Here is a 24,658-nt window from a genome sequence, read left to right on the forward strand (position 1 = left end):
TGGTTAACACACAATTTTTACATCATGGATAGTCAGTCCTTGCATCCATAGCTCTGTCTATTAATCTGAGAGTGGTTACATTTCTCCAGGCCCATCCCTCAGCTTTTTACCAAAACAGAGGTGGGGCAACCGTTTTGTTATTGTTTCATGGATTTGCCCTTTAAACAGCTGCATATTAGCAAGACATCAAAGTGTCATCAACAAAAAGGTAAACAATAGGCCTATAGCAAATGCAGCATATGGCATTCATTTTTCACATGTAAATAGCACTTTTCAGTAGTGCTCAAAGCATGCCATTCCATGAGGGCAGCATTTATTTTTCAACTCGAATCAATGAGTCAATTTGAGTAGAGTAGGGCTGGCTAATAAGTCCTTAGTTTTGGGGTCATGCTCAGGTAAAAAAAAATGGTTAATCTATACTTCCATATTTCAAATTCCTATTCTTGAAGATCAAGGGGTATAACATGAATTGGAATGACTGTAATTCTGATAGACTTTGGTTTCTAATGTAAAGATATAATTTAATCGTATTATTATATGTAGTAGAAAGCGATGGGTTAGAAGAAGCCTACATAACCAACCCATAAAGTAAAGTGTAACATCCATATATGGCCAGCTATGTAAACTTTAACATTGCATTATCCTGCAATAGATGTTGTTCAATTGGTAACATACATTGTTGTCTTCTTCTAATGCCTCTTAAGGGGGAAAGTAATCTAAAAGTAACGGAATGTAATCAGATTACGTTACTGAGTTTGGGGTAATCCAAAAGTTACGTAACTGATTACAATTTTTGGACATGTAACAGTAACGGATTACACTTAGAAAGTAACCTACCAAACCCTGTCAGCACCCCAACTTCCCACGGCTATGGAAATTGAGCTTCCCAGGAAAATGTTGTCTGCGGTTGCAACAGTAACAAAGGAGGCGGGGCTTAGCGAAGGTTCTGTGTGTACAGTTGGACAATCAGTACCACGTGACCGTTTTCCTGGCTCGCCTTTGTGGCACAAATCGTGATTTTTCAAGTCTCTCTATGGCCAATAATGGGAGAAAACTGACAAAGACGCATATTTACGAGGCTTAAATTGGATGTATTCAATTGTTTTGTGGTGTGGTTCTTTCGCATTTCCGGGAAGACAGGAGACGCCGCCGTTGTTTAGTTTTTAAGACGGGTTTTGTTTATCACATCTCAACTTGGTTGGTGAGTAGTTATTGGTAAGTCGCTATGTTAACAGCTGTGCCTGTTTATTTTTATTCAGAATGCCCGCCTTGTTCGTTTTGCTTGACAGCTGAATATCAAAACAAAGCTACGTAGGTAACTAACGGATTTAACGTTAGTGCTTTTCTGAAAACACTTTGCATTGTCCGTTAACTAGCTAACATAACATTGTTTACTCTGCTAGCCAACAAAGTGCTCTTTTTTTTTTTTTAAACTAGCATTGCTTTGAACTAGAGCTATCCACTGTGTCACAAGCAACAACTGTTTAGTAACAGTCTGGTATACTTTTATGTTACTATTCAAATATTCAACAAATAAAGCCCTTAGACTTACCTTTTCTTACCACTCCACTACACGCGCGTGTGTCTTTTTGGTGAAAGAGACTGGAGGGGGCGCGTGTTTGATGTTTGTTCAAGCATACCGACCACGGTGTTCCTAATGTCGTTAGCTAGCCTCGCCTGGAAAGTGTGTTGTTGGAGGTACGTTAATCTGTCTGCTTGAAGTAAGGCGAAAGCACGAGATGCCAGGTACTACTTTCGAACACCCACTGTCAGTTTTTAAGTGGATTTCACAGCCACGCAGTTGAACGCTGAATCTTGCGTCTTGAGCGGATTCCTTTCTAAATCCCATTCACTTAACTAGCAATGCTAGCTGGCTAGTTTTTCTAACTAGTTGCGTCTCTGACGCATCAATCCACTGTGTCGTGTGAATGGAATCCGACGCATTGTTACATTGCTTTGTGAAGTTATATCATTTAATATTGCTGTTCCATTTTCCAAAACATGTTCACTGTCAATGTTTTGTGAAATTTAGCTAGCTAGTTAACTCCTTTAGCTAGCGTTCCGTTATGTTTTCCTTGTAGGCCCATCCGTGGTTGTGTTCGCATGGTCATGGTGTAGCCCGCTAGTATTACCTAGTTAAACCCTCTCTTTTAACAAACAGTTAGCTAATTTCATGTAACTATTGTTATGTTATAATTTAATGTAGAACCTGTGTTGTAACCAACCTTGATGTTAGCTACATTTGTCTGAGGGCTAACTAGCCTTTTTGACAAGCTGTGACACTGGTTTATTATAAGCTAGCAATGGGAGGCAGGGTAATATAACTAGCTAGCATTTAATCCACCACCACGAATTTAGAAGATTTAGCCAAAATCTTAGTCGAGAATTAAGCATTTCACAAGGCAGAGAAAAACCTGTGGTGTGTTAATTCCGCCGATTGGGCAGGGGTCTAAATACATTTGTCCAATAGAAACCTGAAGTTTTGGTTCTTAAATCGTAAACTGTTTCCCTAATGAATACACCAGACTAGTAAAAAAAGATGGATAATCAGAAAGCCAGTAGCAACCTACAGGTGTAATCTTGGCATTGTTGATTGTAAAATAAATACAACACGTGGTTTAATTTGTGACGTTAGCAAGCTCTAGCTCATTGTCCTGCACTTCATTAGCATGATATTACTAAGGCACGAGAACTGGCAAAGTAGCCGTCTGTTAGGACTGATGTTGATGTATTCAACAGCACCAAGCAAACGTTGGGTGGGTGTCATGACTAGCATATAGGCTTGCCCGTGTTGTAGCTGAGTAGCCTAGCTACTGTAGCACGCTAGACCTCTATAACTGCCTCTTTTCATATATACCCAATACACACAACTAAGTAAATGAAGCTTATATATATATATATCAGCTTCATTTACTTAGATTTCGGTATATGTTGTGAAATTGATAGATATTACTGCATTGTTCGAGCTAGAAACACAAGCATTTCGCTACACCTGCAATAACATCTGTATGTGACCAATACATTTGATTTTGATTTGAATGCAATCTTATGCAATTGCTACACTCCATGCAGGTCTCTAGTTGGCTAGCTATGGGGAACACACTTTTCATGCCACTTCAATACCCCACTTCGATACCGAAGTTACTTTTTCGTAGCAGGTTAGGAGAATTAACGTAGTAGGTTAGGAAACTAAGATTAGGGTTAGAAATTCTCTCCTAACCTGCTACGAAAATCACTTTGTACTGAGGTGGTGTGAAAAGTGTGTCCCAGCTAGCTACATTGGACTAGTAACTGAAAGGTTGCAAGATAGAATCCCCTGAGCTGACAAGGTAAAAATCTGTCGTTCTGCCCCTGAACAAGGCAGTTAACCCACTGTTCCTAGGCCGTTATTGAAAATAAGAATGTGTTCTTAACTGACTTGCCTAGTTAAATAAAGGTCAAATAAAATTACATAAGCACCATTACATGGCCCGTTGTGTTGACATCATAGACCAGATTTTTTTCCTTGGGCCATGTCACTTAACGCCAGGGTTTCCTTTAGCAGGTAATAGGTGGCTTTTTGCCATAGTTGTTTTCCCCCCAAAAAATACAATTAATACAATTTTCCCCATCCAGTTGTCTGCGAGAGAAAAACAAATTTCATTTGCAAAATGCTTTTTTGCCTACTCATTGATGGAAATAAATACATTGGACAGGTAATGCTAATCAGTCTGAGTTCATTTGCATAATTTAGTGGGATTAAATTGCAGCGTATGTATTTTATCACACCTGCACAGCATACAGATTTAGACTTGCCTATAAGTCTACTTGGGTGAAAAATGCAGCTAGCCTGCTACAGTTGCAGTAGTATGTTGCTTGCTATTATGTCACATTCTTTATTTAGTAGCAGCATGTAGCAAGGGAAAAAGCACCTGCCAGATTTCTCACCTGAGTCTTGAGAGACACACCCTCTCACTGTGGGTTGATGGCTAATTAAAAATGACTTCTGCCACAGGTGCAGGGACCAAATAATGCAGGGGCTGAATCCCCTGGGCCCAGGAGGCCAAAAATTCCAACCACAGGAGCCTGCTCTCAATGTTCAAAATACACCAGAGAGCATAATATAGCCACAGAGGATCAATAGTTTCCTTTGGCCTATGAATTCTTAAAACCCCTTCATCTAAGCTATGTGGAATTGTTTTTAGAAGGTAATACCAAGTATCCTTATGCTATTTTCAATCTTAAGACCCCTTAGTGTGTGTGTGTGTGTGTATATATATATATATCACATCTCATTAGCCCCCCCCCCCCCAAAGAATACTTGAAATTGGGCTTGTTCTGAAGTGTCTGTCTTATATCTGAGATATAATGTATTTAACCCCTTATTTTTGGCACTGAACTCTCTCTCTCTATATGTATGTATATTTATTTATTTATTACTTCCATAAAAAATGTTCAGCTGGTACCGGGGACCTTCCTAGAACAAAACAACTGATGTGTTCATGAGTCTCACCTTTCCACAGAGGGGTCATAATAGTTTGTAGGCCAAACCGTTCTGACTCTACAGACGATTTTGTGAGAAGACCTAGATGTCTCATTATTCTGCCCTCACAATGTGTATGCTACAAAGCTTGGCAGACAGCTTACACTCTTCCAGTAAACAATCAGGGAGGCACTGGTACCGTTAAGTATCTTTAGCAAAATATATTTGGTTTGTAAAACTGTAACAGATACAGAAAGGAGAAAATGTATTAGAAAAATCACTATATACCTTCACACAAATGGATACAAATAAAGAACAGCGTTTCTATCATGAGCTAGCAACAAGAAAATAAGCCTAGCTAGCCAACATGACCGTGCAGAAATGATGACAATTTACATCACAGGAAAGGTGCCACAAAACATATACACACAATCTAAGTGTCCATATAGCTTAAAACCTCTTATGATTCCTTAAGTGCGAATCCCGCTCGAATCCCGTTAGCGGGATTGATTTGACAACATCCAGTGAAATTGCAGCGCGCCAAATTCAAACTACAGAAATTTCAACATTCACAAAAATATAAGTGTAATACATCAAAATAAAGCTTAACTTGTTGTTAATCCAGCCGCTGTGTCAGATTTCAAAAAGACTTTACGGCGAAAGCAGACCATGCGATTATCTGAGGACAGCGCCCCGCATACAAACACATGAAAATCATTTTTCAACCAGGCAGGTACGACATAAGTCAGAAATAGCCATATAATAAATGCCTTACCTTTGAAGAGCTTCTTCTTTTTGCAATCTCAAATGTCGCAGTGACACAATGAATGGTCGTTTTTGTTCGATAAATTCCTTCTTTATATCCCCAAAATGTCAAGTTATTTGAGGCGTTTGATTCAGAAATGCACAAGTTCCAATTTACCTTATTTGAAACTTTGTAGTCATCTGTAAACTTGGGCCAAACATTTCAAACAACGTTCCTAATCCAACCTCGGGTATCCTAAAATGTAAATAATCAAATTTAATACGGAATAAACTGTTTCTAATACCGGATAAAAACAACGTGAAGCGTGCTCCAGTTCACACGCAACAAAAGACTAAGGCCCTTCAGTGACACCTACAAAGAACAGCCCTACTTCTTCATTTCTCAAAAGAAAAACGTCAAACAATTTCTAAAGACTTGACATCTAGTGGAAGCCATAGGAACTGCAATCTGGGCCCTAATAAATCAGGTCTCCCATAGAAAAACATTAGAAAACACAATGACCTCAATTTTTTCACTGGATGGATTATGCACGGGTTTTGCCTGCCAAATCAGTTCTGTTATACTCAGACATTATTCTAACAGTTTTAGAAATTTCAGTGATTTCTATCCAAATCTACTAATTATATGCATATCCTAACTTCTGGGCCTGCGTAACTTTGGGTACGCTTTTCATCCGGACGTCAAAATACTGCCCCCTATCCCAGAGAGGTTAATAACTATACTTTAGCTCTGTCACGAGATATCTGAACACTTAGATATATATTTTATCCAAAACCCAAAGAAGCTAAATTCCGTCACGAAACGTTAGCTAGCATGCTAACACATAATGTTAAGTGAATGGACGATAGTTAGCGCAATTAGCTTAGCATAATTGGAACTTAGACAACAAGAATAAACATGTAAATAACAAATTCTAGAAACACAATTTTAATTAGCAAACGCATGTCCTATTAACTCAAAGTATTTAGACGTATCTTTAACTAAGGCCTAGTAAGATAGACTAGCTCTTTTGTTGTTCGGATTGTTCTGACAGGAAATAGCTCTGCACACAGAGTTAGAAAACAACTAAAAGCTACTGCTACTAAGCCAATGTCGCCACTAGATGACAACAGCGGTACAAAGTATTATATTGTCCTATCAGAACACTCATGGTCTGACAAACACCACTCTATCTTCATCTAGCTCTGTCACCTTTCACCGCATTTAATCTCGTATGTATATACTGTTTTCTATACTATTCAACGGTGTCTCATTCACTTGATTAATGCAAGATAATATGTACTTATCTCATGTGTATATACTGTATTCTATTCTACTGTATCTTAGTCAGTTCCGCTCTGACATCGCTCGTCCATATGTATATAGTCGTTATTCATTCCTACTTAGATTTGTGTGTATTGGCTATATGTGCAATTTGTTAGATATTACTGCACTGTTGGAGCTAGAAGCACAATCATTTCGCTACACCTGCAATAAATGACATCTGGTAATCACGTGTATGTGACAAATAAAATTTGGTTTGATGTGGAAGTGCGACATTAGCGTATGTGGTGGGAAAAACCCCAGATCTGTGTTTTAAACTGACAGTTTGATGGAGATGTTTTATTATGGTAAGTTAGATTTCCACGGGGGCGTGGACATTGGCTCTAGGGGGTTAATCCGGCCCTGCACAGGTGTTACCTCCCTCTAAACTAGCAAGCTGCTAAAATTAGGCCTATGTGTTTGTCTCAAATGACATCCTATTCCCCTTATAGGCTAGTGCACTACTTTTGACCTGTGTGTAGCCCTTTATGATTTGGAATGATCTTAAACAAAATACATTTATGGAATTGTATTGAATTTGTCATTATCGGGGTTAATGGAACTCTTACAACAACATTGACAAGGCTACACACGAACACACACCTTGCACCCATGTTTATCTAGTTTCATCAGTGAATGGGAGAATCTCATCACACGATTTTCATTCAACAATTTTGATGGTTTTTTTTTCTAGCTCATGGCTGAAAGAAGCACAAACAACAATCATATCAGAGGGAGAGATCACACAGAACATGCAACACTTGTAGTATTATCAAATCATATTTGAGTACATGATGCATATGTACAGTGTTTAAAGTGCAGATATATGGTGTTAGTATTGTTTCTTCCCTCATCTTGGAGTGGTTGTTGACGGTTTGAATATTAATAAACTACAAGATCAAATTCTATTTGTCACTTGCACCAACTACAACAGGTGTAGACCTTACAGTGAAATGCTTACTTACAAGCCCTTAACCAACAATGGAGTTTTAAGAAAAAAAATAACAGTACATAAGCGACAATGGCAGAAACATTATGTACAAAATAAGTTACAAATAACGCAACAACAAAAAAAAACTTTTTGGGAAAGCCTTTCCATCTACTAGAAGGTTATCATTAGCATAATCGGTAATGGCTACACAAAGTGTAGACATATTTGCGCACATGCACGCCGGGGCATTCCTGTATCATTTCAGAATTTTGCAGGAAAATACAAATCACTGATGCATTTTGTTCATGTCTTATGATTTTTCTAATAAGTTGAATACTTTTTTTGTATATATTGTGAATTCTCTTTTAATGTCTGGAGTCCTTCCACAACACAGATTTTTATCATGATAGGTCGGCTGCTGTCGGAGAATATTGTGTGAGAGTTGAGTAAACTTTCTTTGAATCAAGTCTTTTTAAAAGGCTGATAATCTGTGTTGCAGATGGAGTCCAGACATGTTAACATCATAAAACAGTTCTACAGCAACCTTTCATGCACACTGGGCACAAACAACACAAGCTTTGCTGTGAAGTCTGGAGTTCAAGATTGTGTGTTATCTGCCTTACTCTTCAACCTGGTAATAGACTAGGTCATCCGGTGAACAACAGAAGATCAGGCAAGAGGAATACAATGGACCTTGTATTTTGCTCTAGAGACCTTGACTTCGCCGATGGCCTGGCTCTTTTATCACACACACCAATATCTAGGCCTACAAGAAAAAACTGACAAGACTCCAGTCCTTTGGCCAGTAAGTCGGGCTGGTTATCAACTGCAGCTAAGCAAAGGCCATGCCCAGGGCTGTTACGGTGACCGTGTGACCGCCTATGTGGCGGTAATGAGTCATGGTCGCAGTCAAATTCTATGTGACCATTTAATCACTGTAACTAGGCTTCTCTGATGCTGCTGATGGTCATTAGTGGACTACCAGACTTGCTAACTGCCTTGTACTCAGCACTATTGTCCCTCTAATCACTCTGGCATCAATATTTTGAAAATCAAATCAAACACTTATAATGAGCTCATGTTCTGCAACATTTCTTTAAGCTATGGATTTGCATGAGAACAGTGTTTTGATGGCCTATTAAAAAGCATCAGCTTTCTATAGGCTTGGCCTACTATTTATTTATTAACTTTCCTAGTATTAAGTGCTCTGCAACAGCAGTATAGCCTACCAGGCTGGCATGAAAACGAACCACGGGAAAAGCGTCATCCATTTGCTATTTAAGTGCTTTGATTACATATTGTTTTCCCCCACGCCCCTGTTCCGAGTCAGGTGCATGATAACGGTCCATTCTAAATCAAAACTAAGTTCACACACATTATTTAGTATATAAAGACCATATTAAATTAGAGTAGTCAGATGGGTGACAATATTAACTTAGCACTTGTGAATGATGCCCAGTCGGTGCAAGCAACAGCGCATGCTTTTACACATTTTTTTAGCCTAGCCCATAGGCATGTCATTGTTTTAAATGTATTTGACCTCTTATTTTCTCCAAATTACGATCTTGTCTCATCGCTGCAACTCTCCAACAGGAGAGGTGAAGGTTAGGTCATGTGTCCTCCGAAACATGAACCGCCAAACCGCACTCCTTAACACCTGCCCGCTTAACCCGGAAGCCAGCTGCACCAATGTGTCAGAGGAAACACAGTTTAAACTGACGACCGAAGTCAGCCTGCAGGCGTACCGCCCGCCACAAGGAGTCGCTAGAGCGCAAGTAAAGCGCCCCCCCAGCCAAACCGTCCCCTAACCCAGATGACGCTGGGCCAATTCTGCCCCGCCCTATGGGACTCCCGGTCACGGCTGGTTGTGACAGCCTGGGATCGAACCTGGGTCTGTAGTGACGCAGTGCCTTAGACTGCTGCGCCACTCGGGAGATCCGAGGCCTATACAGTGCATTCGGTAAGTATTCTGACCCCTTGACTTTTTCCACGTTTTTGTTACGTTACAGCATTATTCTAAAATGTATTTAAATATTTTTCTCAAACCACACACAATACCCCATAATGACAGTGAACAGTTTTTGCTAATTTATAAAAGATAAATTTAATACATAAGTATTCAGACCCTTTGCAATGAGACTTAAAATTGAGCTGCAGAACATCCTGTTTCCATTGATCATTCTTGAGATGATTGGAGTCCACCTGTGGTAAATTCAATGGATTGGACATGATTTGGATAGGCACACGCCTGTCTATATAAGGTCCCACAGTTGACAGTGCATGTCAGAGCAAAAACCAAGCTATGAGGTCGACGGAATTGTCCATAGAGCTCTGAGCCAGGATTGTGTGAAAATCTGGGGAAGGGTACCAAAACATTTGTGCAACATTGAAGGTCCCCAAGAACAGTGGCCTCCATCATTCCTAAATGGAAGAAGTTTGGAACCACGAAGACTCATCCCGGCCGGCCAGACTGAGCAATTGGGGGAGAAGGGCCTTGGTCAGGGAGGCAACCAAGAACCCGGTGGTCATTCTGACAGAGCTCCAGAGTTCCTCTATGGAGATGGGAGAATCTTCCAGAAGGACAACTATCTCTGCAGAACCCCAGCAATCAGGCCTTTATGGTAGTGGCCAGATGGAAGCCACTGCTCAGTAAAAGGCACATGACAGCCTGCTTGGAGGCACCTAAAGACTCAGACCATGAGAAAGATTCTCTGGTCTGATGAAACCAAGATTGAACTCTTAGGCCTGAATGTCAAGCGTCACATCTGGATGAATCCTGGCACCATCCCTACTGTGAAGCGTGGTGGCAGCAGCATCATGGTGTGGGGATGTTTTTCAGCGGCAGGGACTGGGAGCCTTGTCAGGATCGAGGCAAAGATGAACAGAGCAAAGTACAGAGAGATTCTTGAGGAAAACCTGCTCCAGAGCACTCAGGACCTCAGAATGGGGACAAGGTACACCTTCCAACAGGACAACGACCCTAAGCACACAGCCAAGACAACGCAGGAGTGGCCTCGGGACAAGTCTAAATGTCCTTGAGTGGCCCAGCTAGAGACCGGACTTAAACCTGTTTTCACTTTGTCATCATGGGGTATTGTGTGTATATTGCTTAAATATTTTTACTTAATCATTTTTAGAATAAGGCTTTAATGTGAAAGTGTGGAAAGTCAATGGGTCTGTGCTTGGGCAGTGAGCTACCCTGAAGGAGCAGAGCCTATAGTGCCAAGACTTGCATTATTCATTGCTTAATAAATGGTTAAATATTTTGTGGCATTTCTCTCAATCATGCACATTCACTAATGAATAAGTTATTGTAGCAGGCATTATAGAAAATTAACACAGGTCTCATAAGCAATCTCTCAAGCACAAGCTCACATGCTAGTGAGTAGCCAGCAAAAAAACAAACTCTTATCTATCCCGCCCAATCAGAGCCGTCGGAGATGAGTGGTCCTGAGGTAGCGAAGACGCCGGGGGGCGGGGCGCCGGGGAAGGAAGGAATGGAGGCTGTAGCCAATGGCCATGCAGGAGAGGGTGAACAGGGAGGAGACGATCCCTTCGCTGAGTACATGTGGATGGAGAACGAGGATGCGTACAACAGACAGGTTGGTACACACACAGTAAAATATAATGGTTGCATAAGAATTCACCCCTTTAGGCAATCCTAAATTAAAATGTGGCGACAAATCACAGGTTACATGGACTCGCTCTGTTTGAAATTAATGACTTCCTCTGTCCCCCATAGACATTTGTAGCTCCCTCAGTCAAGTATTGAATTTAAATCACAGATAAAACTACAAAGACCAGAGAGCTTTTCGAAAGCCTCATAAAGAAGGGCAGTGATTGGTAGATGGGTAACGTAATGTCTTTTAAGCATGCTCAAGTTAATAATTATACTGTGGATGGTAGTCGTCCTCCTGAACTGAGCTGCGGGACAGGAAGGAAACTGCTCAGGGATGTCACCATGAGGCCATTGGGGATTCTAAAAAAGGCTACAGAGTCAAAAGGCTGTGATGGGAGAGAGAGCTGCGGAAGGATCAACATTGTAGTTACTCCACAATAATGAGTGAAAAGAATAATACAAATATTCCAAAACATGCATGTATGCAACAAGGTACTGTTATACTGCAAGAATGAACTTTTTGGCCTAAATGCAAAGCCTTGTTTGGGGCAAACAACGCATAACTGACTCCTTATTTTCATGCATGGCTGCATCATGGTATGGGTATGCTTGACATTGGCAAAGATGAGTTTTTCAGGATAAACAGGATGTAGCTAAGCACAGGCAAAATTCTAGAGGAAAACCTGCTTCAGTCTGCTTTACACCAGGCACTAAGAGAGGAGTTCACCTTTCAGCAGGACAATAGCCTTGAGTTGCTTGCCAAGAAGACCGTGAATGTTCCTGAGTGGCCAAGTTTAGTTTTGACATAAATTGCTTGACAATCTATGGCCAGACTTTAAATGACCCGCAACACCTTGCCAGAGCTTGAAGAATATTGCACATTCCAGTTCTGCAAAGCTTTTAGAGATTTATCCAGAAAGACACAGCTGTAATCGCTGCCGAAGGTGTTTCTAACATGTACTTACTAGGGGGTGAATACTTTTCTAATGAAGGTGTATTAGCTTTTTAATTTTTCATAACTTTTAAAGAAATTGTAGATTTCCCCCAACACTTTGACATGAGTATTTTGTGTAGATTGTTAACAAAATTGCCAAATGCATTTGAATCCCACTTTGTAACACTAAAATGTGAAGAAATCCAAGGGGAGGTGAATACTTGATACCTGATACATACACACACTGAAGTGACGCACAATATTAATGCTACGCCAATGCTTCTGACAGCAGTATGAGACACAAGTTTTGACTTTTGGGGGGGGGGGGGCTAGATCAGCTTCAATATTGTGGATTCCATCAATGTAATTGTCTGCATCATTTCCAATCCCACATATATATTTTTGTGTGTGTGATACATGCGCACAGTGCATTCGGAAAATATTCGAACCCCTGACTTTTTCCACAATTTAAGTTACAGCCTCATTTCTAAAATTGATTGAAATAAATATTTTTCCTCACAATGCCCCATAATGACAAATATATATAAAAAAAAAAAAAAAATGTTTTAATTTTTTTTAATGTTTGCAAATGTATTAAATAAACTGATACCTTATTTACGTACAGTACTAGTCAAAAGTTTGGATACCTACTCATTTATTTTGACTATTTCCTACATTGTAGAATAATAGTGAAGTCAAACTATGATGACAGCTTTGCACGACCAGCTTCACATGTAATTATTTTTCAATAGTCTTGAAAGAGTTCCCACATGCTGAGCACTTGTTGGCTGCTTTTCCTTCACTCTGCGGTCCAACTCATCCCAAACGTGTATGGCGTCGTTGTGGGCGAGTGTTCACACCGTTCACATCAGCAAATCAGAGTTCCTTGTGGTGGTGGGGTTATGGTATGGGCAGGCATAAGCTACGGACAAGGAACACTTGCATATCGATGGACATTTGAATGCGCAGAGATAATGTGACGAGTTCCAGAGCGCCATTGACATGCCATTCATTCGCTGCCATCGCCTTGGGGCGGCAGGTAGCCTAGTGGTTAGAGCGTTGGACTAGTAACAAAAAGGTTGCAAGATCGAATCCCCGAGCTGGCAAGGTAAAAATGCCGTTCTGCCCCTGAACAAGGCAGTTAACCCACTGTTCCTAGGCCGTCATTGAAAATAAGAATTTGTTCTTAACTGACTTGCCTAATTAAATAAAGGTAAAATCAAAAAAAATTTTCAGCATAATGATCTGTACACAATTCTTGGAAGCTGAAAATGTGCTAGTCCTTCCATGGCCTGCATACTCACCAGACATGAAGAATGTTTTGATGCTCTGGTTCGACGTGTACAACAGCGTGTTCCAGTTCCCGCCAATATCCAGAAACTTTGCACAGACATTGAAGAGGAGTGGGACAACATTCCACAGGCCACAATCAACAGCCTCATCAACTCTGTGAAGATGTATCACTCTGCATGAGGCAAATGGTGGTCACACAAGATACTGACTGGTTTTCTGATCTACGCCCCTACCTTATTTTTTTTAATGAAGGTACTCGATCTGTGACCAATTGGAAAAGGAGAGCTGCACACTCTGGAGCTCAGATGCAATAATTTAACCTAATAACCAACATTGACAGACAAGCTGTTTTCATCAGGGTTGTCTCCAACAGATGCATATCTGTATTCTCAGTAATTTGAAATCCAATGATTAGGGCTTAATACATTTTATTTTTTTAATTGACAGATGTCCTTTCTATGAACTGTAACTCAGAAATCATATTGTTTTATTCCAGTGTAGATACTAAACCCTCTCTCCTTTGTCGCTGTTAGGTTGAAGAGGAATTGTTGGAGCAGGAGTTCTTGGAGCGTTGTTTCCAGGAGATGTTAGATGAGGAGGACCAGGATTGGTTCATCCCGGCCAGAGACCTCCCCTCAGGGGTGGGGCAGATCCAGCAACAGCTCAACGGCTTGTCAGTCAGTGACAGAGGAAACGCAGAGGAGATGGCGGTGAGCATGGAACACACACACACACAGAGCGTGGAACAAGCATGCAGACACGTGTGTGTGTGTGTATATATATATATATATGTCTGTCAGCCAGATTCAGCAACGGCTTAAAGGCCTGTCAGTTGGTAATGGGGGAAACGCAGACAATATGGCGGTAAAGGGAAGTGCTGAACACACGCACAGCGTCGAACACACACGGCATGTTACGTTTGTCTTTTTTGTCGAGAGATTTTCTGTGGAAGGTACTACGCAGCGCACAGACCCTCCTCACGCAATCAACTTCGCCAAGATGTGTTGAGTTTCCTTGTAGCGTTATAAAATGTGAAGTCAGGTTTATATCGTGTCTCTATATCGAGTCTTTTATTAAAGCATGTTAACCTGTTGGGTCTAGGGGGCAGCATTTGCACGTCTGGATAAAAAAAATGTACCCGATTTAATCTGGTTACTAATCCTACCCAGTAACTAGAATATGCATATACTTATTATATATGGATAGAAAACACTCTAAAGTTTCCAAAACTGTTTGAATGGTGTCTGTGAGTATAACAGAACTCATTTGGCAGGCAAAACCCTGAGACATTTTCTGACAGGAAGTGGATACCTGATGTGTTGTATTGACTTTAAACCTATCCCATTGAAAAACACAGGGGTTTAGGAATATTTTGGCACTTCCTATTGCTTCCACTAGATGTCACCAGCCTTTACAAAGTGTTTTGAGTCTTCTGGAGGGAGATCTGACCGAACAAGAGCCATGGAACGGTGATGTCCCATTAGACACCTGGCGCGCTACTTCATGTTGGGTACCCTCGTTCCAATACGTTATAAAAGACTATGCATTCGTCCACCTTGAATATTATTCATGTTCTGGTTAAAAAAGGCCCTAATGATTTATGCTATACAACGTTTGACATGTTTGAACGAACGGAAATATATTTTTTCCCCTCGTTCATGACGAGAAGTCCGGCTGGCTTACATCATGTGCTAACGAGACGGAGATTTTTGGACATAAATGATGAGCTTTTTTGAACAAAACTACATTCGTTATGGACCTGTGATACCTGGAAGTGACATCTGATGAAGAGAATCAAAGGTAATGGATTATTTACATAGTATTTTCGATTTTAGATCTCCCCAACATGACGTCTAGTCTGTATCGCAACGCGTATTTTTCTGGGCACAGTGCTCAGATTATTGCAAAGTGTGATTTCCCAGTAAGGTTATTTTTAAATCTGGCAAGTTGATTGCGTTCAAAAGATGTAAATCTATAATTCTTTAAATGACAATATAATATTTTACCAATGTTTTCTAATTTTAATTATTTAATTTGTGACGCTGACTTGACTGCCGGTTATTGGAGGGAAACGATTTCCTCAACATCAATGCCATAGTAAAACGCTGTTTTTGGATATAAATATCAACTTGATAGAACTAAAAATGCATGCATTGTCTAACATAATGTCCTAGGAGTGTCATCTGATGGAGATTGTAAAAGGTTAGTGTATCATTTTAGCTGGTTTTATGGTTTTGGTGACCCTGTCTTTGACTTGACAAAACATTACACACAACTCTTGTAAATGTACTGTCCTAACATACTCTAAATTTATGCTTTCGCCGTAAAACCTTTTTGAAATCGTAAAACGTGGTTAGATTAAGGAGATGTTTATCTTTCAAATGGTGTAACATAGTTGTATTTTTGAAAAATTTGAATTTTGACATTTATTTGGATTCAAATTTGCCGCTCTTGAAATGCACCTGCTGTTGATGGAGTGCACCACGGGTGGCACGCTAGCGTCCCACCTAGCCCCAAGAGGTTAAACAGTGTTTCTGTTTGCTGCTTTTTATTTAAATCATGCATAGCTGTATATATTGCTTAAAATAAACGTGTTCATATGGGCAGAATATTATCTACGCTAAACATTCGGACCACCTAATGCACCCCCTTCTGCCCCCAGCAGAGCCTCAATTTCGTAGGCGCATGGACTCTACAAGGTGTCGAAAGCGTTCCACAGGTATACTGGCCCATTTTGACTCCAATGCTTCCCGCAGTTCTCAAGTTGGCTCGATGTACTTTGGGTGGTGTACTATTCTTGATACACACAGGTAACTGTCGAAAAACCCAGCAGCGTTGCAGTTTTTGAAACACTCAAACTGGTGCGCATGGTACCTTCAAAGGCACTTTAATATTTTGTCTTGCCCATTCACTCTCTGAATGGCACACACAATCCGTGGTTTTAAAAATCATTTTCCTCCCCTACATAAGTGTTTCCCAAACTCGGTCCTCGGGACCCCAAGGGGTGCAGGTTTTAGTTTTTTGCCCTAGCACTACACAGCTGACTCAAATAATTAACTAATTATCACATTGGGGTCCTGAGGACTGAGTTTGGGAATCACTGATCTATACTGCTTTGAAGTGGATTTAACAATTGACATTAGTAATGGATCAGACTGACTAGGTGAAAGCTGTCATTGAAAGAGCAGGTGTTCTTAAGTCTTTATATATACATTGAAATGTCCAATATAATGAATTGAAATAAATAAATAAAAGTTGAAATTAATGTTAATAATCATATTTTTAACTGACACTAAGAATTGTCATGTCCCCCAGGTGTTTAACTTAATTTTTACTTGGGAAGTTAATATTAAAATGTGCACATAATTTAACTTTTGCCATTAATGCAAACATTTGTGTTTTAAGTATTTTTTATTTTATTTTATCAAATAAATGCATGATTATTGATTTAAAGTCACACAATTTTAGCTCTGTCCCTCAGTCTGCACTCAACCCCGTCACGCCAACCAAACTCCAATAAAAATGGTCAGTCCACCCTTATGTGCCATCATTAACAGGAAGTGACAGCTTTCAACAATTTTCAACTGAATGGTACAGAAACAGGCAAGTAATCACACTGTTATACACTGCTCAAAAAAAGAGAACACTTAAACAACACAATGTAACTCCAAGTCAATCACACTTCTGTGAAATCAAACTGTCCACTTAGGAAGCAACACTGACAATACATTTCACATGCTGTTGTGCAAATGGAATAGACAACAGGTGGACATTATAGGCAATTAGCAAGACACCCCCAATAAAGGAGTGGTTCTGCAGGTGGTGACCAGACCACTTCTCAGTTCCTATGCTTCCTGGCTGATGTTTTGGTCACTTGAATGTAGACGGAGTCTACAACCCACACAAGTGGCTCAGGTAGTGCAGCTCATCCAGGATGGCACATCGATGCGAGCTATGGCAAGAAGGTTTGCTGTGTCTGTCAGCGTAGTGTCCAGAGCATGGAGGCGCTACCAGGAGACAGGCCAGTACATCAGGAGACGTGGAGGAGGCCGTAGGAGGGCAACAACCCAGCAGCAGGACCGCTACCTCCGCCTTTGTGCAAGGAGGAGCACTGCCAGAGCCCTGCAAAATGACCTCCAGCAGGCCACAAATGTGTCTGCTCAAACGGTCAGAAACAGACTCCATGAGGGTGGTATGAGGGCCCGACGTCCACAGGTGGGGGTTGTGCTTACAGCCCAACACCGTGCAGGACGTTTGGCATTTGCCAGAGAACACCAAGATTGGAAAATTCGCCACTGGCGCCCTGTGCTCTTCACAGATGAAAGCAGGTTCACACTGAGCACATGTGACAGACGTGACAGTCTGGAGACGCCGTGGAGAACGTTCTGCTGCCTGCAACATCCTCCAGCATGACCGGTTTGGCGGTGGGTCAGTCATGGTGTGGGGTGGCATTTCTTTGGGGGGCCGCACAGCCCTCCATGTGCTCGCCAGAGGTAGCCTGACTGCCATTAGGTACCGAGATGAGATCCTCAGACCCCTTGTGAGACCATATGCTGGTGCGGTTGGCCCTGGGTTCCTCCTAATGCAAGACAATGCTAGACCTCATGTGGCTGGAGTGTGTCAGCAGTTCCTGCAAGAGGAAGGCATTGATGCTATGGACTGGCCCGCCCGTTCCCCAGACCTGAATCCAATTGAGCACATCTGGGACATCATGTCTCGCTCCACCCACCAACGCCACGTTGCACCACAGACTGTCCAGGAGTTGGCGGATGCTTTAGTCCAGGTCTGGGAGGAGATCCCTCAGGAGACCATCCGCCACCTCATCAGGAGCATGCCCAGGCGTTGTAGGGAGGTCATACAGGCACGTGGAGGCCACACACACTACTGAGCCTCATTTTGACTTGTTTTAAGGACATTACATCAAAGTTGGATCAGCCTGTAGTGTGGTTTTCCACTTTAATTTTGAGTGTGACTCCAAATCCAGACCTCCATGGGTTGATAAATTGGATTTCCAGTGATTTATTTTTGTGTGATTTTGTTGTCAGCACATTCAACTATGTAAAGAAAAAAGTATTTAATAAGATTATTTCTTTCAGATCTAGGATGTGTTGTTTTAGTGTTCCCTTAATTTTTTTGAGCAGGGTATATCCAGAGTAAAACGTGTCCTATGTCGACGTAACCTGAAAGGCTGCTCAGCAAGGAAGAAGCCACTGCTCAAAAACCCCCATTAAAAATGTGCAACTACACATGGGGACAAAGATTGTACTTTTTGGAGAAATGTCCTTTGGGTTGAAACAAAAATAGAACTGTTTGGCCATAATGACCATCGTTATGTTTGGAGGAAAAAGTGAGAGGCTTGCAAGCCGAAGAACACCATCCCAACCGTGAAGCACGGGGGTGGCAGCATCATGTTGTGGGGGTGCTTTGCTGCAGGAGGGACTGGTGCACTTCACAAAATAGCTGGCATAATGAGGCAGGAAAATTGTGGCTATATTGATGCAACATCTCAAGACATCAGTCAGGAAGTTAAAGCTTGGTCGCAAATGGGTCTTCCAAATGGACAATGACCCCAAGCATACTTCCAAAGTTGTGGCAAAATGGCTTAAGGACACCAAAGTCAAGGTATTGGAGTGGCCATCACAAAGCCCTGACCTCAACCCCATGGAAAATGTGTGGGCAGAACTGAAAAAGTGTGTGGGAGCAAGGAGGCCTTCAAACCTGACTCAGTTACACCAGCTCTGTCTGGAGGAATGGGCCAAAATTCACCTAACTTATTGTGGGAAGCTTGTGGAAGGCTACCCAAAACGTTAAACAATTTTAAAGGCAATGCTACCAAATACTAATTGAGTGTATGTAAATGTCCTGACCCACTGGGAATGTGATGAAAGAAATAAAAGCTGAAAAAAATGTAATAAATCACTATTATTCTGACATTTCACATTCTTAAAATGAAGTGGTGATCCTAACTGTTGTGAAACTGAGTTTAAATGTATATGTAAACTTCCGACTTCAACTGTGTATATGTGTCATATATATATATATCTCTGCCTGCCCATATTAAAAAATGTATACTTTTGCAAAAATATCAGCAAAATTTTCAGAGATGTATGTATGGAAATCAGTCAATTGAAATATATTCATTAGGCCCTAATCTATAGATTTCACATAACTGGGAATACAGATACCTTTCATTAAAAAAAAAAGGAAAAAAAAAGGGTAGGGGTGTGGATCAGAACACTTATCTGATGTGACCACCATTTGCCTCATGCAGCGTGTCATCTTTGCATAGTTGATCAGGCTGTTGATTATGGAACGTTGTCCCACTCCTCTCAGGAACATGCTGTTATACATGTTGATCCAGATCATCTCAAAAATGTTCAATAGGTGACATGTCTGAGTATGCAGGCCATGGAAAAACTAGGATGTTTTCAGCTTCCAGGAATTGTGTACAGATCCTTGCGACATGGAGCAATGCATTATCATGCTGAAACATGAGGGGATCGGCACGACAATGGGCCTCGAACTCGTCACGGTATCTCTGTGCATTCAAATTGCCATCAATAAAATGCAATTGTGTTTTATCCGTAGCTTATGCCTGCCCATACCATAATCCCATCGCCACCATGGGGCACTCTGTTCACCACGTTGACATCAGAAAACCGCTCTGCAGTTGTGAGGCCTTTTGGACATATTACCAAATTCTCCACAAAATTATGCATTGTGGTGATGCTTCTGCATGGAACACACACTTTAGGGAAATCCCATTCACTTACACACACCATATTATGTACAACAATGGTCTTGTTGTAAAATGTGGGTTCTCACATTTTCTCTCTCTCTCCTTAATCACTCCACTCCCCTGTCCCTCAATCTGCTCCCCCCTCCATCTATCTGCAGAGGAAAAGCAACTTGAACCCTGATGCGAAGGAGTTCGTTCCGGGAGTGAAATACTAGGACTCCCCCTCACCCCCAGGGAGCACAAACACTCACGCTCACATAACCTTGCAGAGACTCTGGCGGCCTTTACCGCAAAACACACACAGGTCCAGGGTGTGTAGGTAGAAACCTGTAAGGGGGTGGGGAGCTTCTTTTCTTTTTAAGATTTTTATTTGTTTCAACTTGTAAACTAAAGGACAGGGGTGGGGTATCAACAGAGCCCTATAGACGGCACTGCTACTTCATTTACATTCAAGGATGCATCCCAAATGGTACCCTATTCCCTATGTAGTGCACTACTTTTGACCAGGGCCCAGATTGACAAAACACTTCTAATGCAAAAACAAACGAACTAGCTTGTTTTTTTTCTTAAGTGCATTATCTTAAAATGTAATTATTTTTTTATGACCTCAATCTTAAGATGTTTGTTGCTAGGCAACCGTTTTAGACATTTTACATTTGAGTCATTAAGCAGACGCTCTTATCCAGAACGACTTACAGTAGTGAATGCATACATTTCATACATTTTTTTTTTTCTTCTCCGTACTGGTCCCCCGTGGGAATCGAACCCACAACCCTGGTGTTGCAAACACCATGCTCTACCAACTGAGCCACACGGGACCAAGCAATGGCAATCATGTTAGCATATTTATTACTGTTCTGAAACTTTTAGATAAAGTTTGAAATAAACATGTTCAATTGCTTTTTTGTTAGCTTTTTTTTTGTTAGCTATCTTGGAATTAAGAACATTTCCAATGAAATTCGATACTTGAAAATAAAGTCTTAACTTTTTACTTAGGGAGAAAACGTGCAATAACATTTCCAATAACCTTTTTGAGGAATAGCAACTTTTAACTTCTTAACTACAATTTTTTTCCTTAAGACATTTCTTCTTAAATCTATATTTAAGGTTTTGTGAATCTGGGCCCAGGGCCCTACCATTGTGGGCCCTGGGCCCTACCATTGTGGGCCCTGGTCTAAAGTAGTGCACTCCCTAAAAAAACGGGTACTTTTTCGGATGCACATAAAGGCGTACATGTACAGAGAAATTGCAAACTCTTGAGATTTTCCAACTTTATTTTTTACTTTTCATGGTTGCCATGTTGGCACCTAAAAGTTCCATGCTAATACAACAAGTGAATTGCAAATGATACCCTGTTCCATCATACAGTGCACTACCTAGTAAAAATAGGGTGCCATTTTGAGATCTGCATTTATACGTTTCATGGCGTCCTTGTTGGCGTCAGAATGTTCCACAACATTACCATTCTAATTGGAATCCAACTACGAATGTAATTATTGTTAACGAACGACGACTGATGCCAACATGGACGACACAGTTGGCCGTTCTAGATTTCTGTAACTACGTACCTCTGGTCACAATATGACATTACTCTTCTGTCTCATTTCGCGTTATGACATCATCATCATCATACAGACTCTGTGTAGAGCTGTTTTTATTTCTCATGGGCCTGGTTCCAAACCAATTACTCATCTTTCCTATCCCCTACACCATTTAAACTCAACTCTTGACCTCGAAGCCAGTTCCGCTGCATTGTTTTCTTTCCCTCTAATTAGGGACTGATTTTAGAACTGGGACACCAGGTGAGTGCAATTAATTATCAGGTAGAACTGAAAACCAGCAGGCTCTGACCCTCGTAGGGTAAGAGTTGAATACCCCTGCCCTACACCATTTTTCACTACCTCCTTGTGGGTGAAAAGGTTGAAGTTTTATTTCCCATAAGCTGCGTTTACAGTCACCCAAATGTGGATGTTTTTTTTTCCCACTAATTGGTCTTTTGACCAATCACATCAGATCTTTTCCAATCAAATATTTTTCAGAGTTCTGATTGGTCAGAAGACCAATTTAGTGAAAAAATATCAGAATTGGGCTGCCTATGTAAACGCCGCAATATAGTCCTACTTTTAATCAGAACCTGGAGTCCTGATCTAAAGAAGTGCATCATTTGAGGTGTCACGTGATGGGGAACCAGAGTGCATGGGTTAGGGTATTGGTATTTGGTTTGTAACTAGGCCGTTCCCTGGTATGCATCTCAAATGCCACCCTATTTCCTTTATAGTGCACTACTTTTGACCTGTGCTCTGGGCAAAAGTAGTGCACTCAATGGGGAATAGGGTACCATTGCCTCTCACAGTACTGAAGGAATGGAAGCATCATGTTGAACTTTGTTGGCTCAATGTTGATCAATACATTATCAGGTTTATCTGTTAATCTCTTGTTTTTAGAGGAGCAAGGTGTTTGTCTCTTGGGTTGCCGTAGCCTGTGGTCAAAACGGGAATGGATGTGTCCCCCAAATAGCACCCTATACCCTTATTTTTTTTATTTTATTTCACCTTTATTTAAATAGGCAAGTCAGTTAAGAACAAATTCTTATTTACAATGACGTCCTACCCTGGCCAAACCCAGACAATGCTTGGCCAATTGTGCGCCGCCCTATGGGAAGCCAATCACGGCCGGATGTGATGCAGCCTGGATTCGAACCAGGTACTGCAGTGAAGCCTCTTGCTCTTCTGTCATAGTTCCCTACTTTTAACTAGGGCCCATAGCACTCCCTATGAGCTCTCAAAGGGTCCTGGTTAAAAGTGGTGCACTACATAGCCAATTGGGTACCATTTATGAATGGTGGGAGGAAAAACGCTAGATTAGTGTCTAGGGGAGGTTTAAAATGAATGGGTGGGACTTGAGCTAGGGTTGACCAACCACAGGCTATGTGCACCCTGGGTAAACCAATAGGAATGGTCTGCCAGTTGGATTTACATGAAAATAATGGATTTTGAGTTGGAAAAAGTCCCTAACGACCCAAAGTACGAATTTCAATACAAAAAGATGAATAAAAATGTGAAACTGCAGTTATGTCTGGTGGTCTTAATAAAAAATTGAACTTGTTAAAATCAGTGATTTGATAAAATAAGGAAGTCAATCTCAAGGAAAGGATGGAGGTAAAGAAGGGAGTGGGGAAAAGAGGTATTGGGGGGGAAAAAAGGTATGCAGATCTCAACCAGGACCAAGGTCAAAAATAGTCTAAAGTTGCTTCGACCTCCCCATTCATCTGAGAGACGCACACAGTGGGAAGGTTTCCTTGAACGTCTTTCAGTGAGATTGGTTTATGAGGCTGCTCTGTTCTACATCAGCACTGCCATTGTCACATCATTGGATACATGGATCTTCTACACCCTACTCAAAGATAATTGAGAGAAGGTTTATAAGTTACTATTCCTAAGGTTTATGGAGAAATGTGTTGTAGAACAGCCCTTATTAGCATAATTATATATTTTGTCATTCAGAAACTGCGATGTTTATTGAAATAATGCATGTATAACTTCAGCAAAATTGTGGAATTTGAAACGACAGATGAAGGGTGTGTCATCTAGATGTTTTTAATTTGCAATAGAAAATAAAGAAATCTCATTTATTTTTTTAACTTCAAAGATGAAGATAAAGTTAATTATGATATAGGTGGCTAGTCAGCGACTGTTTATACTGGTAGTACTTTGGGCGTGACATGAGTGTCTGAGGAAGAGGATGAATAAGAAACTGATGGGCTGCATCTGAAAAGGCACCTTATTCACTAAATAGTGCACTACTTTGGACCACAGATTTTTTTTTGCACTATGTAGGGAATAGGGTGCCATTTCAAACGCAGCCATGGTGTGTTACTGGGAACAGTGTATAATACCACCTATGTAGCAATTTACTACAGCCCTGTTCAACATGGGGCCGATTCAGACTAAGGAAATGTACCCATTTCCTACGCACGCCTTTCCTATGCACTTCTCATTATTTGGTATTCAGACATTGCAATGTAACTAGGCAAGTCACTTAAGAACAAATTCTTATTTACAATGACGGCTACACCGGCCAACCCAATTGTACAGCGCCCTTATTCAGTCGCGTAACTCGCTCTGCAGGTGTGGCTACCTTGTGCACTCTGAATTAATTTAATTCAACCCCTGAAAACACTCCCACTTGCTGGCCAACAGATTTTCTCATGGAGTTTTCATTCAATAAGGTTTTCATTACATTTATCTTAAGCCATCCCTTTAAATGCAGTGTACCTTTTTTTTTGTTAGAATTTATTTAGAGAATAGGTTCAGAAATTGTTGGATCAATGAAAGAACATGTATATTCGTCATTGTTTCAGCACCAATTGGTAGATAAAAAATAAAAAGACATCTACAAGGTTTATGAATCATAAACCGGTTAGGAGAGCCTTTATGCACGAAAGAAAGAAGAATTATAATAGGGAGAATAGTGTACAATAGCAAGCTAAACCCTCATCGATTACCTCCACTAACCATGGAACTGTGTTATGACCATGACAAGTATTGCGCCATACGTTGTGTTCAAACTTCAGGCTTGGTCTGCGCTCTGCTCCATAATGATTTAATTGGCC

At 40.9% G+C, this 24,658-nt stretch overlaps 1 protein-coding gene across 5 annotated transcripts; it reads left to right on the plus strand.

Annotated features, from left to right (window-relative positions):
- The first annotated feature begins 965 nt into the window (after positions 1-965).
- Positions 966-23,114, plus strand: LOC106609084 (polyadenylate-binding protein-interacting protein 2B). 5 transcript variants are annotated; one of them, XM_014207483.2, is made up of 5 exons: positions 966-1,215; positions 10,891-11,063; positions 13,841-14,017; positions 15,973-16,026; positions 20,205-23,114. In XM_014207483.2, exons 2-5 carry the CDS (start codon positions 10,902-10,904, stop codon positions 20,259-20,261), a joined length of 450 nt encoding a protein of 149 aa, XP_014062958.1. In that variant the 5' UTR covers positions 966-1,215; positions 10,891-10,901; the 3' UTR covers positions 20,262-23,114. The 5 variants fall into 5 exon arrangements, with proteins under 5 accessions (XP_014062958.1, XP_014062959.1, XP_014062960.1 ...); XM_014207484.2 differs by having other exon boundaries at positions 974-1,201; XM_014207485.2 differs by lacking the exon at positions 966-1,215 and adding an exon at positions 1,241-1,698.
- Positions 23,115-24,658: the final 1,544 nt, after the last annotated feature.

The sequence above is a fragment of the Salmo salar genome, chromosome ssa07 (genome assembly GCF_905237065.1).
Source record: "Salmo salar chromosome ssa07, Ssal_v3.1, whole genome shotgun sequence".
In the NCBI taxonomy this organism is placed as follows: Eukaryota; Metazoa; Chordata; class Actinopteri; order Salmoniformes; family Salmonidae; genus Salmo; species Salmo salar.